General features: G+C 38.1%; 1 protein-coding gene across 2 annotated transcripts in view; it reads left to right on the forward strand.

The window, feature by feature from the left end:
• LOC126473882 (uncharacterized) overlaps positions 1-15232 on the forward strand; it is a 69497-nt gene extending 54265 nt beyond the window's left edge. Inside the window, exons 3-4 of one of the 2 annotated variants that reach the window (XM_050101219.1) lie at positions 13372-13809; positions 13891-15232. In XM_050101219.1, coding sequence (XP_049957176.1) covers positions 13372-13809; positions 13891-14099 — 647 coding nt within the window. In that variant the 3' untranslated portion in view covers positions 14100-15232. Of the gene's footprint in view, positions 1-13371 lie in introns of both variants that reach the window. The other variant, XM_050101218.1, reaches the window with a different exon arrangement.
• Positions 15233-16315: the final 1083 nt, after the last annotated feature.

A 16315-nucleotide genomic window follows, 5' to 3' on the forward strand; every position in this document is an offset into this window, starting at 1 on the left:
CAATTACTTATGCAACAGTTTAGCTGTCAATATGAACTTCAGGTAATTCAAAAAATTAATGATTTGAGGCATTTTTGGTAAGGTTGAGTGTTTAAATTCATGTATGTGCACTTTGAGCTACGTGGCACTATGTCCTCTTGTCACAGCTGCCTCTGCTTATTCACATATTCGGTATTAGATGGGAAGGGCTGTACAAACTGCTTTTAGAAGCCATTCTTCATGCAGCATAAATGTGTAATTTTGACACTTTTTCAAGAATACTTGTAGTGCATCTTACCAGCTAAAATTTTAACAGTGCATTTCTTTTGGGGTATTCTTCTTGTGTGAAAGTTTTCAGCGTAGGTTTTGACAGGATGGACTGGGTCATTCCCTTTTCAGTAGGAGGAAGCCAATTCTGCAATAACCTCCCACATCATATTAGAGAACTGAATAATATCTCCAGCTTCAGAAGACAGCTAATGACATATCTACCAAACCAACTATAATTGTTGTGTCTAGACAAGACAGCATAGACACAATGAGAGGAAGCCGAAAGGCACGCGCTAAGTTAAAGCAGGGTGCGTGAGGTCTGAAACAGGATACGTTATGAATGCTATAAAGAAAAGTACGTAGCTTTGGGAATACTTAACTTTAATCCATCCTTTTGGTACATCTGGAGATTGTGGCGATACAAGTGAGACTCTTTAGATACATGCAATGTTACTAATGGTGCCTTGCTAGGTCGTAGCCATTGACTTAGCTGAAGGCTATTCTAACTATTGGCTCGGCTAATGAGCAATGCTTCATCCATGTAGTTGCTAGCAAAGTCGTCCGTACAACTGGGGCGAGTGCTAGTCCATATCTCTAGACCTGCCTTGTGGTGGCGCTCGGTCTGCGATCACACAGTGGCGACATGCGGGTCCGACATGTACTAATGGACCGCGGCCGATTTAAAGCTACCACCTAGCAAGTGTGGTGTCTGATGGTGACACCACAATAATGATTACCATTCTCCCTGCACACAGGCATTACCCTTGTACATCCTTCTTCTGAACCAGACCTTTCTCATTTCCCAGTGTTCTTAACTGGTGCAGGCTCCTTAAATTCCCTTTCTCCAGAACTCACTGTATCAGAAAAAAGTCTATTTTGTACACCTATAAGCTCTTTTTATATCTGCCACTATCATTATTGTTATTGTCATTATTATTATTATTATTATTACTATTATCACTATTAGTGGCAGTATCAGTAACTACTGATACTAAGCAGTAGTAGGAGTAGGAGTAGTAGCAGTAGTAGGAGTAGTAGTAATAGCAGTAGTACAAGTACTGCCAGTATTAATTTCATTAGTTCATAGTTAGTATTATTTACTCACGTTGTCACTACAGACACTCAAATCATTTTACTACTATTTGTCATATTGAATTTGTCATTTTTTAGGTAACTATGATGCAAAAAAGGTACTGTTTATGTGTGAAACCCTGTTCCAATGTAAATCAGTGCCTGATGGCCCTAATGGGATCAGGTTAAATAAATAAATAAAAATAAAATAAATTTTTACATGAATCTTTAAGAACCCCAGTCAGTACAAAATATGTAAAGAAGGCCTTAAAATACACATGAGACATTCCAGGAACAGTTTAAGACCCCCAAACTTCTACCGCACAAACAATTCTGTGACAAGCAATGATGCATGTATAGATCATATTATTGTCATGGAGATGATTATATAATCATACTAGCAAAAGGAGAGTTTGCAGATCATGATCTGTTGCTACTCATACTTTATGTTAATAAGTTACTAGTTGGTTTCACTGGACTTACTGTGCTGTCAGTAAGAGGACAAAAGGAAGGAACTCTCATTGGTGATTCAAAATTAATTTTAAAAAATGCAGATGGAAAGCCAGTAGATGAAAGTGTCTTTGACAGTTTTTTAATAGTGTGCGTGGCTGTTCACTGTTAATTAAAATTAGCTCTTCAGTTATGCCAAAAAGTAAAAAGTATGGGTGAAGTTAGGAAAAACCCATGCTCCTACTTTATAGCATACATAAAAATTCAAGCATACAAGACATTAAACAGTAGGAGACTTACTATAATTCATATCAGAAACGTAAAAAATGTGATAAATCTACTCTTCTCTAGATAAAAAAAAGAAAAACCTCTCTAAAAAAATTCATAGAAGCAGCTCCCAATAAGTGTAAGGCAACATGGGAAGTCACAGAATGCATGAAATCTGCTAGTGACACTAGAGAAAAACTGTTTGACCCTAGGGCATTAAATGAGTACTTTGTAAATTCAGTCAAAGATATAGCACACAAGGATCAGGCCAATCTACAAAGGACTTGCTTAGTGCTCCACTACCAGTTATATAATATCTTCTACTGGATTACATTTACTGTCCCTGAAATTATAAAAATGGTGTCCAAAAGCCCAAGTTATGGACTGTCAGTGGTTGTCCAGTTATGGTATAAAAAACAATAAACCTAATTTCTGAACGAGTAGCTATTATTTAAAAGAAAAAAATAGTGACTGGAGTCCTTTCCTAATCAGCTAAAAATCTCAAAAGTTATCATAATATTAAAAAAACGTTGATAAATAACTGCCACAAGGCCCCTGTCCACTCTCAATTGCGCCAGTGTTTTCAAAGATATTTGAGTCATTAATTTATAGCCGATTAAGTAATGGTTCTGAGCACTACATCATGTTGTGTGAGAATCAGTTTGACTTCTGAAAGGGTAGAAATACTAAAACAGCTGCTGTACAAATTGTCAGTCAAGTACTAAAGTGCTTGAAAGTAAGAACTTGATGTCACTTGCTTAGTGTAATGTAAACAAAGCATTGATTGCACTCCATCTGATATTGTGTTAGCAAAACTGGAGTTCTGCAGTGTAAGTAATCTCACAATGGTAGTAATTGCTCCCTGTTTTGATAACAGAAAACAGTTTGTCTCAATCAGAAATAGATGTTCCCCATCGTTTTATAGTAACACTGGAGTCTCACAGTGTTCTATCATTGAATCATTCTTCCTCAGTACTGCAATTGATGTGCCCCATAATGTAGCTCAGTGTGTTATATGCTATGCTGATGACATGATGTTTCTTACCACACATTGGGACATTGCAACTCTGAATCAGATAGCAAGGGAATCACTTGATTTCACACTGAAATGGTTTACTGCTAAAAAACTCCTCTAGAGTGAGATAAAACTCAACACCTCCTTTTGAGATTATCAAAGAATTCTGTAACTATAAATGTTAAAACTCTTAGCTTAGGTGTCCACATTGATCCAAAATTCCGTTGAGAGGATCATATCAATGATGCTTGTGAAAGGTACCCCAGGTAACTTACCTCCTGTGCAAATATGGTGAACAGTCATAACTATATAGACTACCATAGTCAGTGTCAAGATGATTAAAATTCTTCTGGATTTGTACCAAGTCAGGTACAAAATATTTAGATTACAAACTATAAAACCAATGTTTCACCCATATTACAACAGCCTTCCTCAGGGCAAGACTGGTCTTACTGGAGGAAAGGTACCCTTAATTTACTGCAAACTATTGGTGTCATTATATTATTTTGACAAGACTTTATTGAACCTGGAATATACGAGGGCAGTTCAATAAGTAATGCAACACATTTTTTTTCTCGGCCAATTTTGGTTGAAAAAACCGGAAATTTCTTGTGGAATATTTTCAAACATTCCCGCTTCATCTCGTATAGTTTCATTGACTTCCGACAGGTGGCAGCGCTGTACAGAGCTGTTCAAATGGCGTCTGTAACGGATGTGCATTGCAAACAACGGGCAGTGATCAAGTTTCTTTTGGCGGAAAACCAGGGTATCTCAGATATTCATAGGCGCTTGCAGAATGTCTACGGTGATCTGGCAGTGGACAAAAGCACGGTGAGTCATTGGGCAAAGCGTGTGTCATCATCGCCGCAAGGTCTAGCAAGACTGTCTGATCTCCCGCGTGCGGGCCGGCTGTGCACAGCTGTGAATCCTGCAATGGCGGAGCGTGCGAACACACTCGTTCGAGATGATCGACAGATCACCATCAAACAACTCAGTGCTCAACTTGACATCTCTGTTGGTAGTGCTGTCACAATTGTTCACCAGTTGGGATATTCAAAGGTTTGTTCCCGCTGGGTCCCTCGTTGTCTAACCGAACACCATAAAGAGCAAAGGAGAACCATCTGTGCGGAATTGCTTGCTCATCATGTGGCTGAGGGTGACAATTTCTTGTCAAAGATTGTTACAGGCGATGAAACATGGGTTCATCACTTCGAACCTGAAACAAAACGGCAATCAATGGAGTGGCGCCACACCCACTCCCCTACCAAGAAAAAGTTTAAAGCCATACCCTCAGCCGGTAAAGTCATGGTTACAGTCTTCTGGGACGCTGAAGGGGTTATTCTGTTCAATGTCCTTCCCCATGGTCAAACGATCAACTCTGAAGTGTATTGTGCTACTCTTCAGAAATTGAAGAAACGACTTCAGCGTGTTCGTAGGCACAAAAATCTGAACGAACATCTCCTTCTTCATGACAACGCAAGACCTCACACAAGTCTTCGCACCCGAGAGGAGCTCACAAAACTTCAGTGGACTGTTCTTCCTCATGCACCCTACATCCCCGATCTTGCACCGTCGGATTTCCATATGTTTGGCCCAATGAAGGACGCAATCCGTGGGAGGCACTACGCGGATGATGAAGAAGTTATTGATGCAGTACGACGTTGGCTCCGACATTGACCAGTGGAATGGTACCGTGCAGGCATACAGGCCCTCATTTCAAGGTGGCGTAAGGCCGTAGCATTGAATGGAGATTACGTTGAAAAATAGTGTTGTGTAGCTAAAAGATTGGGGAATAGCCTGGTATATTTCAATGCTGAATAAAACAACCCCTGTTTCAGAAAAAAAATGTGTTGCATTACTTATTGAACTGCCCTCATAACAGTCCAGTCATGATGAGAGGGAGAAATTAGCAAGAAGGTCTATTCAATTTATTGATGATTCATACTGATCTGCAAAGCAATGCTTGGCTTCTTGTGGTATGTTTTCTTCTTGGGTGTGCACACATATGTACTGACAGTTCCTCTATAGCTGTTTACTTAGGCTGTCACATCTGTGCCAGGCAAGGTGTCAGTACTGTAACAAGTTGTGGCTCATCAGACTAGGATAACAGGCAGCTAGGACCCTAAAAGTTTTTAGCCATCGTCTCTGTTAATGTTGTCAGGCTGCTTAATTCTTTCAGTGTCCTCTCATATTTTGTGTTGGTATAATCACGATTCTTTTGCCAGTACATGGGCTTCCTCAAATACGTTAAGTTGTCCACAATCATGGCGGTGTTCTCTACTGCTGATTTATGGTGCTTTTCTAATTGCATATAGAGTTCGCGTTTCACTCTTTGTGTGCTGACAGGTCTCCCATTCTCCAATATGTAGGCAGCTCCTCACTCACAATATAGCTCCCATGCTCCTGCAGTATTAAGGTTGATTACTGCATCATTGGAGGAACCTATCATGTTGAGGATCCTGTGGATGTTGTGGAAAATTTGTTTGAAACCTCATGGGGCAGGCATTGCCTAACTGTTCTCTAATGCCCTTCAAACATGGTAAATGCTCTAATGGAAGCTTCTCATCCTTGCCTTCTTTTCTTACTTGATTCCAGTTGGCCTTGGCTGTCTTTCTTATAATGTCATTATCATCCTCCTTGGTGTCAAAGGTATGGTGTAGCTCCAAGACTTCATCTTTGATACAAGTGCTGTTCAATAAAGAATAATCATAGTTTTTTATGGCCATAATTTCTCACGCTAAAATTTAATCTTGTGATACTCTGTTAGCTTAATGTGCAACACACACGCCATAGCAGTTTCATTGTTGGGACTCTTGGTTGCCACCTGTGATAGGCAGGCAAGGTCAGACATGTTCAGTATTGCCTACCACTGCAATGGAGGTAACATGTGAGGAACAATATGCAGCTTTGAAATTCTGCTTTCATCTCAAAAAATCTTCAGCTGAGGCCTATACAATGTTACAGGAGGACTGTGGAGAGTCTGATCTTCCCTACAGCACAGCTCGAAGGGGTTTAAAATATCTAAAGAGGGGAGACAATCAATTTCAAAGGCAGGTAGACCTGGTGCTTCAGTTACTGCTGTCACGGAAGAAAACATCAACACTGCTGCTGTCATTGTGAGAGGATTGATGAATTACCTTAGGACCACTATCTGAAATACTGAACATTTCATTGGGTGCCACCCACATGTTGGTGACAGAAAAATTACAAATGACACGTGTTTGCAAGCGATGGGTTCCAAGACGGTTGATCCCTGAACAAAAGGACATTCATGTGCAGGACTGCAGGCAGTTAAAGTTGATGTTAGAGGAAGATTTGGAGTTTCTCTCAAATGTAATCATTGCTGATGAAACTTGGCTACATCATTTTAATCCTGAGACCAAACAGTAAAGCTCAGTGTGGAAATCTCCTTCATCACCAACCCCCAAAAAAGCAAAAGTGGTTGCTTCTGTTGGGAAAGTTATGGTCATCTCATTCTTTGATATTCATGGAATGGTTTATCAGCATGTTGTACTTGCACACACATTGGTAACTTGACAATGTTATAGGGATGTCCTGAAAACAATGCAAGTCCATATCAGGTGCAAAAGACCCAGTTCCATGAAGCAGGCTGAATGCTGCACCACGATAATGCGTGGCCACATATTGCCAATGTTATTGCTGAATATCTTGCAAAAATCAACATGAAGTGCATCCCTCACCTTCCCTATAGTCCAGATTTAGCCCCATGTGACTTTTTTCTATTCCTGTGAAGAAACACCTTTGTGGGAGGCATTATCAATCATCAGAACGGTAGTGAAGACTGCTGAGGCGATTTGAAAGGACATCTCAAAAAACGGTTACCAGGATGTACTTGAAGACTGACAGAAATGCTGGGACAAGTGTATTGCATTCATGGGAGACTCCTTTGAGAAGGACCATCAAAGTTAAGATCATTCTTTACTGAACAGCCCTCGTATTCTTTCAGGTATATGTAGTGGCAATGGGCTCCTTGGTCTGCCCAGTTCCCGCCAACATTTTCAGGGAAGCTTTTGGGCATAACATCCTAGCTTCTGCATCATTACTCCCCCCTTATTGGCTACAGTATGTAGACAACACATTCATTATCTGACTACACAGAGAATTGGAGGTGGGAAGCTTCCTTCAGCATTTAAACTGCCAACATAAAAATATACATTTCACACACAAAACTGAAAACACTGGCATGTTACCATTTTTTTGATGTGGAGGTAGGTAGAACCACTGATAGAAGACTGGGACACAAAGTGTACTGGAACCCAATCCACAGAAATGGGTACCAGCATGTGGAGAGCCACCATCACCCAGCCCAGAAGTATTCTGTTTTGCATCTGCTGATGGCCTGTGTCTGTCGGATAAGTGATACTAATAATATCAAAGAAGAATTGTGAGAGTTACACTATACCTTTCATGCCAGTAGGTATGATAACAACATTGTAAGAAGGCAGCCAATGCCAACCAGAATCAAATAAGAGAAGGAGGCCATGAAGAAAAGCTTGATAGTGCACTTACCATATGTGAAGGGCATTAGAACAGTAAGGCAACATCCACCCCCAAAGAGGTTCCAAACTGACTTTCCACAGCAACCACAGATTCCACGATAGTCTCCAACAAGGATACAATGAACTATCTTGATACTGCAGAAGTAAGTGAGCTACATTGTGAGTGTGAAGCTGCCTACATAGGTGAGACAGGGAGACCAGTCAGCACATGAGTAGTGGGATACGAATGCTACTTGCAATTAGAAAAGCACCATAAACCAGTGACAGTAGAACACCACCATGATTTTAGATAGCCTGTCATGTTCCAGGAAGCCTGTGTACTGGCAAAATAGTCAAGGATGTGGCAACAGAAAATACGAGAGGGGACTGAAATTATTAAGCAGTCTGACAACATTATAAGAGAGGCTACAGACTTCCAGGTCTCCTGCTACCCCCTGCCACAAGTAGTCATGGGGCAGAAGTGTCACTGAGTGTGAATGTGACAGCCTAAACAAACAGCTATAGAGGAACTATCAGTGTATATCTGTGCACACCAGGAAGAAAACATACCCATGAGAAGTGAGGTGCTGCTTTGCAGGCCGGAATCAGTCATCTATAAACCAGATAGTCCATGAATAGCATACAGGCTACGCTCTCCCTGTCATCATGAATGACCTATTATATTCCAGGTCAAACAAAGTTCAGGAAAAATGACATATTGACACTGATAGTTTGTAATAAGCAGGGCACCTTTCCTCCAGTAAAAATATACATGAAATGTATTCACAGTTGTGAATATGGACAACTATCAGCTGTATAATGTAATGACAACAGGAAAATTTGTGCCAGACTGGGACTTGAACCCAGGTTTCACTCTTATTGTGAGCAATCATTTTACCATTAGGCTATCCAAGCATGACTCATGGCCAGACCCAAACTTCCATATGTCATCAACCACGTGTTAACAACCTGTACTTGTACATTCATATGAATATTCCCAGACACAGGGGAGATATTGTAACTGAAAGTCAGTTGCCTGGTGTTAGTGGACAAATACAATGTTGCAGTGCCATGCATGCATGACAAGGAATTTTGCTTCATATTTCTGAACAAAACAGGCACTGCAATATTGTACTTATCTGCCAACACCAGAGAAGCAAATTTCAATTAAAATGTCTCACCTGTTCATGAATGTATCAGTACAGGTTGTTGACACATGGTTGACAACATACGGAAGTTTGGGTCTGGCGTGAGTCATGCCCGTATAGCATATAACCTAATGGTAAGGTGGCTGCTCACAATAAGCACGAAATCTGAGTTCGAGTCCCAGTCCATCACAAGTTTTCATTGCCTTCATTTTGTTAAGTAGCTAATGGTTGTCCACATTTGCAAATATGAATACATCTCATATACTTCATAATGGTTGTAGTCCCACAGTGCCTGTTCCTTCAGACACACATGCATGTCTGAAGGGGTTTTGCATATTATTTCTGAACCCACTGCAATGTTGTATCTAGTAAAAACAGTCTTGTCCTAAGGAAGGCCATTGTAATATAGCCAAAATGTTGGTTTTATAGTTTGTATTTCAAGTATTTTGTACAGTGGCATGGTACAACACCCTGAAGAATTTTAATCATCATGGTGAACACTATTTATTTTCATGTGATTTACTTTGGACTCTGCCAGTAACATATTTCTTATGACATGATTGTGTAAGGACATTCTTCTCACGTCACCATCATTAAAATAATAATAATAATAATAATAATAATAATTGTGTAGTGTAGTGTCTCTGAAGGGTCCTGTGGAGCACTGTCGTCCTTTCTTTACAAAGTTGAGAGAAGTAACAGTTATCAGTTATAACTTTATGTTTGTGCTGTTTAGATCAAAAGCATAATAGAGAACTTACAGTCAGGGAAGAAAGTCATCATTATGACACCAGAGCTAAAACAAATTTGGATTTTCCTAGGTAGAGATAAGCAAATATGGGTTACTTACACAAATTATAGCCAGTCAGAACATTCAACAAATTGTCACTCTCTGCTTGGTCTCATCTCTTATGCAGTTTTAAAATGAAATAGTGTAACATGCTATCACATGACCCACTTTATAACTTCAAAGAATTTTTGATATGCCATATAGTGACATTTAGGATTTTTATTGTGTTATAGTATACTTGTGCATTACATTAATATGTACTCCAGCAGTGGTAACACTAGTTGATGAGAATTTTATAGTTTTCCTAAATGACAGTATTCTTGTGTTCATTACTATGTACTTTATGAATGGTGACATTATATTCTAAGAATTATAGAGTATTTAAGAATTTTCCTTCACTGTACTTGCATAAATCAATATCATGCTACTTGGACGCATTATTATGAAAAGCATCACTGACAAAGCCTATTTCATTGCAAGAAGCCAACATCTAATAAAGGTTCTTGATTCTAAATTATCCAAACAAATTTAAATATTAACATATTGGTGATCAATCATAAAAGTATTTAAAAAAGTGATAGTTTGAAACAAGTAAGCAGTGGAATTCACATGATAGCATATTCTTAAAGTTGGCTATCTAAAACCAATAGTAGTGAGACCATCAAGATGAAGAAAAGTGTTTACCAAATTGACAGGTTACAGAGAAAGTGGGGTGCAATAATCTAATTATTAACTGCCAGACATGTCCAGAAAAGTGGTCAAAACATTTAGAGAAAACCTTAGTTAACTAGTAAAAATGTTTCTCTGCAGTGCCATATTGGAAGCTGTTTCAGCCAGTCTTTATAGACTGGAAAAGTAAGTAACAGGAGTAAAAAATAGGACTAAAACTTCTTGTGAAACTGCTGTGAGAGGCTTGTCAAAAATTACCACAAGTAACCTACGATGCAGATATAGTAGAATTCTTGGGAAAAAAAGCACCAGATCTGAAATGTTTGTGGATATTCAGGAATGGATTATGAGCCAACTGTATAAAATGTTATCCCATAAATATGGATGACTGCCATAAGAAGTACAAAAGGTGAGAAATTAGTGAACTGAAAACAGGAGGTACCCATGTTACTATTCAGTCATGAGGGAGAAGCATTTGACTGTGGCATGGAACATTCAAGTGAATAGTTCTTCAGTCATTGCAAAAACTGTATCTTCTAAGAATGGTTAAAGGTGGAAAATAAGCAGTATGTAAATCCTTCAGTATCTATAATTGTAAAATATCAAGGCAGAAACATGGAATGAATGTTAACACTGTCAGCTGCATCAAGACTGATATCCAGTTGTTAGCTCTATATGAAAAGTTATTTTGCAAAGATTGAAGTACAAAGTATTTAGCTCATTCTGTTGACTGATGAGTGATAATGGTATCAGCAATATAGGCTACTTCAATTAAAATAACTTTATGGTTGATCTTTTAGCAACTTGAGTGGTGGGGCTGGGCATTAGCCAATCTCTCTCTCTCTCTCTCTTCTCTCTCTCTCTCTCTCTCTCTCTCTCTTTCTCACACACACCATTGATGATCGCATGAGCACTCTGCTCCCCAGACCCAGATGTAAGGCAATCACACATAGTTACTTTAATCAAAGTCTGGTGATGATTTCATTGAATTTTATATTATTTTATAATCTATACAATTGAAGGCCATAAGAAGACAAGAAGAATAACCAGTCCTCATAGTTAATAGCACCAGTACAGTGTTCCCTGGAAAAGTAAGTAACAGGAGTAAAAAATAGGACTAAAACTTCTTGTGAAACTGCTGTGAGAGGCTTGTCAAAAATTACCACAAGTAACCTACGATGCAGATATAGTAGAATTCTTGGGAAAAAAAGCACCAGATCTGAAATGTTTGTGGATATTCAGGAATGGATTATGAGCCAACTGTATAAAATGTTATCCCATAAATATGGATGACTGCCATAAGAAGTACAAAAGGTGAGAAATTAGTGAACTGAAAACAGGAGGTACCCATGTTACTATTCAGTCATGAGGGAGAAGCATTTGACTGTGGCATGGAACATTCAAGTGAATAGTTCTTCAGTCATTGCAAAAACTGTATCTTCTAAGAATGGTTAAAGGTGGAAAATAAGCAGTATGTAAATCCTTCAGTATCTATAATTGTAAAATATCAAGGCAGAAACATGGAATGAATGTTAACACTGTCAGCTGCATCAAGACTGATATCCAGTTGTTAGCTCTATATGAAAAGTTATTTTGCAAAGATTGAAGTACAAAGTATTTAGCTCATTCTGTTGACTGATGAGTGATAATGGTATCAGCAATATAGGCTACTTCAATTAAAATAACTTTATGGTTGATCTTTTAGCAACTTGAGTGGTGGGGCTGGGCATTAGCCAATCTCTCTCTCTCTCTCTCTCTCTCTCTCTCTCTTCTCTCTCTCTCTCTCTCTCTCTCTCTCTCTCTCTCTCTCTCTCTCTCTCTTTCTCACACACACCATTGATGATCGCATGAGCACTCTGCTCCCCAGACCCAGATGTAAGGCAATCACACATAGTTACTTTAATCAAAGTCTGGTGATGATTTCATTGAATTTTATATTATTTTATAATCTATACAATTGAAGGCCATAAGAAGACAAGAAGAATAACCAGTCCTCATAGTTAATAGCACCAGTACAGTGTTCCCTGGAAAAGTAAGTAACAGGAGTAAAAAATAGGACTAAAACTTCTTGTGAAACTGCTGTGAGAGGCTTGTCAAAAATTACCACAAGTAACCTACGATGCAGATATAGTAGAATTCTTGGGAAAAAAAGCACCAGATCTGAAATGTTTGTGGATATTCAGGAATGGATTATGAGCCAACTGTATAAAATGTTATCCCATAAATATGGATGACTGCCATAAGAAGTACAAAAGGTGAGAAATTAGTGAACTGAAAACAGGAGGTACCCATGTTACTATTCAGTCATGAGGGAGAAGCATTTGACTGTGGCATGGAACATTCAAGTGAATAGTTCTTCAGTCATTGCAAAAACTGTATCTTCTAAGAATGGTTAAAGGTGGAAAATAAGCAGTATGTAAATCCTTCAGTATCTATAATTGTAAAATATCAAGGCAGAAACATGGAATGAATGTTAACACTGTCAGCTGCATCAAGACTGATATCCAGTTGTTAGCTCTATATGAAAAGTTATTTTGCAAAGATTGAAGTACAAAGTATTTAGCTCATTCTGTTGACTGATGAGTGATAATGGTATCAGCAATATAGGCTACTTCAATTAAAATAACTTTATGGTTGATCTCTTAGCAACTTGAGTGGTGGGGCTGGGCATTAGCCAATCTCTCTCTCTCTCTCTCTCTCTCTCTCTCTCTCTCTTTCTCACACACACCATTGATGATCGCATGAGCACTCTGCTCCCCAGACCCAGATGTAAGGCAATCACACATAGTTACTTTAATCAAAGTCTGGTGATGATTTCATTGAATTTTATATTATTTTATAATCTATACAATTGAAGGCCATAAGAAGACAAGAAGAATAACCAGTCCTCATAGTTAATAGCACCAGTACAGTGTTCCCTGTTTTATATGAAAATAGTCTCATATTGAAATGGCCCTGCATAATAAAATAATTTCTATTGGAACTGGTTGAACGTTATTCTTCAAATCAGTACAGCTATTGATTGCTCTCCAATTTTTTATGCACAAGTTTATATCTCAATTTTATTCTTCCTAGATATTTCTTTCATGCTATCATCCTATTACAGTAAATATTCTTACATTAACTATAAAGTCACTGTGAAAATTGTTTTATTTACAGTTTCAAATACTGTAAAAACTGTTTTTAAGATACATTTTTTTCCTTTCTATTTAGATGGAAGAACAGCACGAAAACCAAGAGAGAATTGTAGGTCAGCAATTGAATCAGCAATGGATTTGATTAGCAAGCGGAACATACAACAACCTAATTTTAATGGAAGCTTTCTAGATCTTGCTGGTTATGCTCTTCATCAGCCACTCCGTTCAGCACCATATGATATGTATGTGACTGAAATGCGCATAAAAATGCCAGCTCAAGCAGTTTGGTTTGAGGTTGAACATTGCCAATGGGAGCCTCGTAAACGTACACTAGAAACTCGTCTAGGTTTTTCAGAGCTCAGTGTTACAGGTGCAGTGAAACTATATGAGGGAGATTTCATAAAAAACACACCACATCCATTGCCAACTGATGTCTGTAATGTAACGATGCGCATGAAACGAGCTGGACTGCAGATTGCTGCTCAGCCACGTGTATTGTCCAGTAGCAACAGAGGTATTGCAGATATATCTATGGACAGTCAATTTTTGCAACCTGAATTTGTGAGTGTATATGTTTACGGCTGTCATCCTCCAGGCCGAGAGCATCGTGAGGAGTCAGTTATAGGAGAAAAGCAAAATTCAGCAAAAAACCATGCTGCTGAAGATACAACACAGGAAATGGAACAAGTGTTTCTAAAAGGCATTCAGTCACTTCTCAAGACTTATCTTGGAAAGCAGCTTCAGCAGACTATGAAGAACATTGTTATGAGAAATATGGGCTACACTGTTTCATATGGAAGGTAGTGATGTAGGTTCACAGTTATTAAATGTTATCATACCTACATATTTTAACTATAAATACACCCAGTATCAGTGATTTACTTTTTTAAATGTGTGCTATGGGAATGACTTGCGTACATAAGCAGTTTGATAAATTTTCAGACTTAATTTTGATTATATGTTTAGATCAGAGTGCAGAATAAACAGCCTTTAACTGCAACCATAGAACTGTTAGGCAAAAGACTTGAAATTGTAAATAGCACCAAATTTTTGGGAGTTTGGATCCAAGATGACCTAAGATGGCAGAAACACACACAACACCTATATAGTAAATTAAATACCATTTGTTATAGTATAAAAATTCTTGCTGGATGCACATCTATGCAAGTCATAAAAAATGTGTACTATGCCCAAGCAAATATGGTTTAATTTGCTGGGGAAATTCACCACCCAGCAAAAGGTGTTTTATTGCACAAAAAAGAATTATAAGAGCCATGGAAGGCTTAGCACCTCGATCCTCATGCAAACCCTCATTTAAAAAGCTTCATATTCTTCCATTACCATGCCTATATATCCTAGAAACAATAATGTTTATAAGGAAAATCGTAGCTGAAAATAACAAGATTGCTCCAAAAAAACCAAAATATCCATTCATACAACACAAGAAATAATCAAGATTTACATATGCAGTTTTCACATACAACACTAAAACAAAAAGGACCCTTGCAAGCAAGAAAAAAACTGTATAACAAACTACCTAAAGAAATTAAGGCAATAACTGGCATGCATAAATTCAAAACTGCAGTGAGTGACTACTTGCTACAGAATTGTTACTATAGCGCTGATGAATTTTTATCTACAATGTAAATATGTGAAAATTTTAATAGTTTATACAATTAAGGCCAAAATAAGAAATGTATACATTAGATTTATCTGTGTATTATATGTGGTCTATTACATATATGTGTGTGTGTCTGTATAATCAAGGCCAAAAGTATGAAATATGTGCGTGTAAAATTTACTTGTGAAATGTTATTCCCATATGTTAGAGTTATATTGCTATATACTGAAAACCATACAACAGCTTTTTTCTGTTAAACTTTATTGCAAATTATTTGACTTGTCCTATATCATTATGTACCCCTGTACAGTGTATGATTCACAGGACCAATAAATATACAATACAAATATACAATACAATACAATACGATCTTTGAAAATTACAGTATCTACTTACGTCACACCACTATGTCTCTAAGAACTTGGTCATAACCAGTCAGTGCTTTCTGCTAAAGTGAAAAAACAATGTATTGAAACATGTGAATAGTAGTTTCAGATTTTCCACATGTATCACAGCTAATGACTTTGTCTCAAGCCTAATAAGGTCCAGTTTAGATGAAGTAGCTGTTGGTTGTTTTTGAAAGCAAGCAGTATTAGTTTATTTTTCAGGATGTTGTTTCACGTTTACAGTATCATTTGTGTCATAAATCCAAAACTCGGTAGTATCAGCTCATTCTTATTTGTAAAAGTTTTCCTTTCTAAGCCAATATTTTAATCTGAAGAAAAGTCCTTATTATCTGCTGAGTCTGTTTTACCATGAGAGAATTTGTACTTTCACTCTCTGTTTGAGTGTTGAGTTATCTTCCAGGGCAATGTGCCTAAAAGAAATACACTTTTATTCATCAAAAGTGAACATGAAGGCTTACACACGTTAGGCATTCAGTTTGAGTTAAATCTTTTGTGAATTAGGCTTTGTCATTATGAAACACTGAAACAAGTAAAATGCTAATATTTCAATGGACTTCAGTGTGGCCTTTTCAAAGGCAATGAAATGCTGGATTCTGATTATGGTTTTCCAGTGTATACTAATTTGTTTTGGTTGTCAGGTAGCTACTAGAGTCACATTCTGCGATGCCATGGGAAAATTCCAAAGGGTTGCTTCAGGGTGGGGAGTGGCTGTATAGTAACTCTATAGAGCTGTGCTGGCATGTGACTGGTAGATTGTAATGAATCATAATCTTGAAACCAGAGGTAGTGATTTTCCTGTAATGAGACATTGATGCTGCATGGCAGTCCTGTTGTACCTGCTCATTTATATTATTGAAACTGGATCATGTGAAACTGCTGGCTGGGCAACACATGCAGCTCAGTGGACTATTATCACTGGCAGCCAGACCATCATGAACTTGTAGCCATCCTCCCTGTTCATGCTATTAGAGTGTTTAATTAATTTGATAGCC

Source organism: Schistocerca serialis, chromosome 4 (genome assembly GCF_023864345.2).
Source record: "Schistocerca serialis cubense isolate TAMUIC-IGC-003099 chromosome 4, iqSchSeri2.2, whole genome shotgun sequence".
In the NCBI taxonomy this organism is placed as follows: Eukaryota; Metazoa; Arthropoda; class Insecta; order Orthoptera; family Acrididae; genus Schistocerca; species Schistocerca serialis.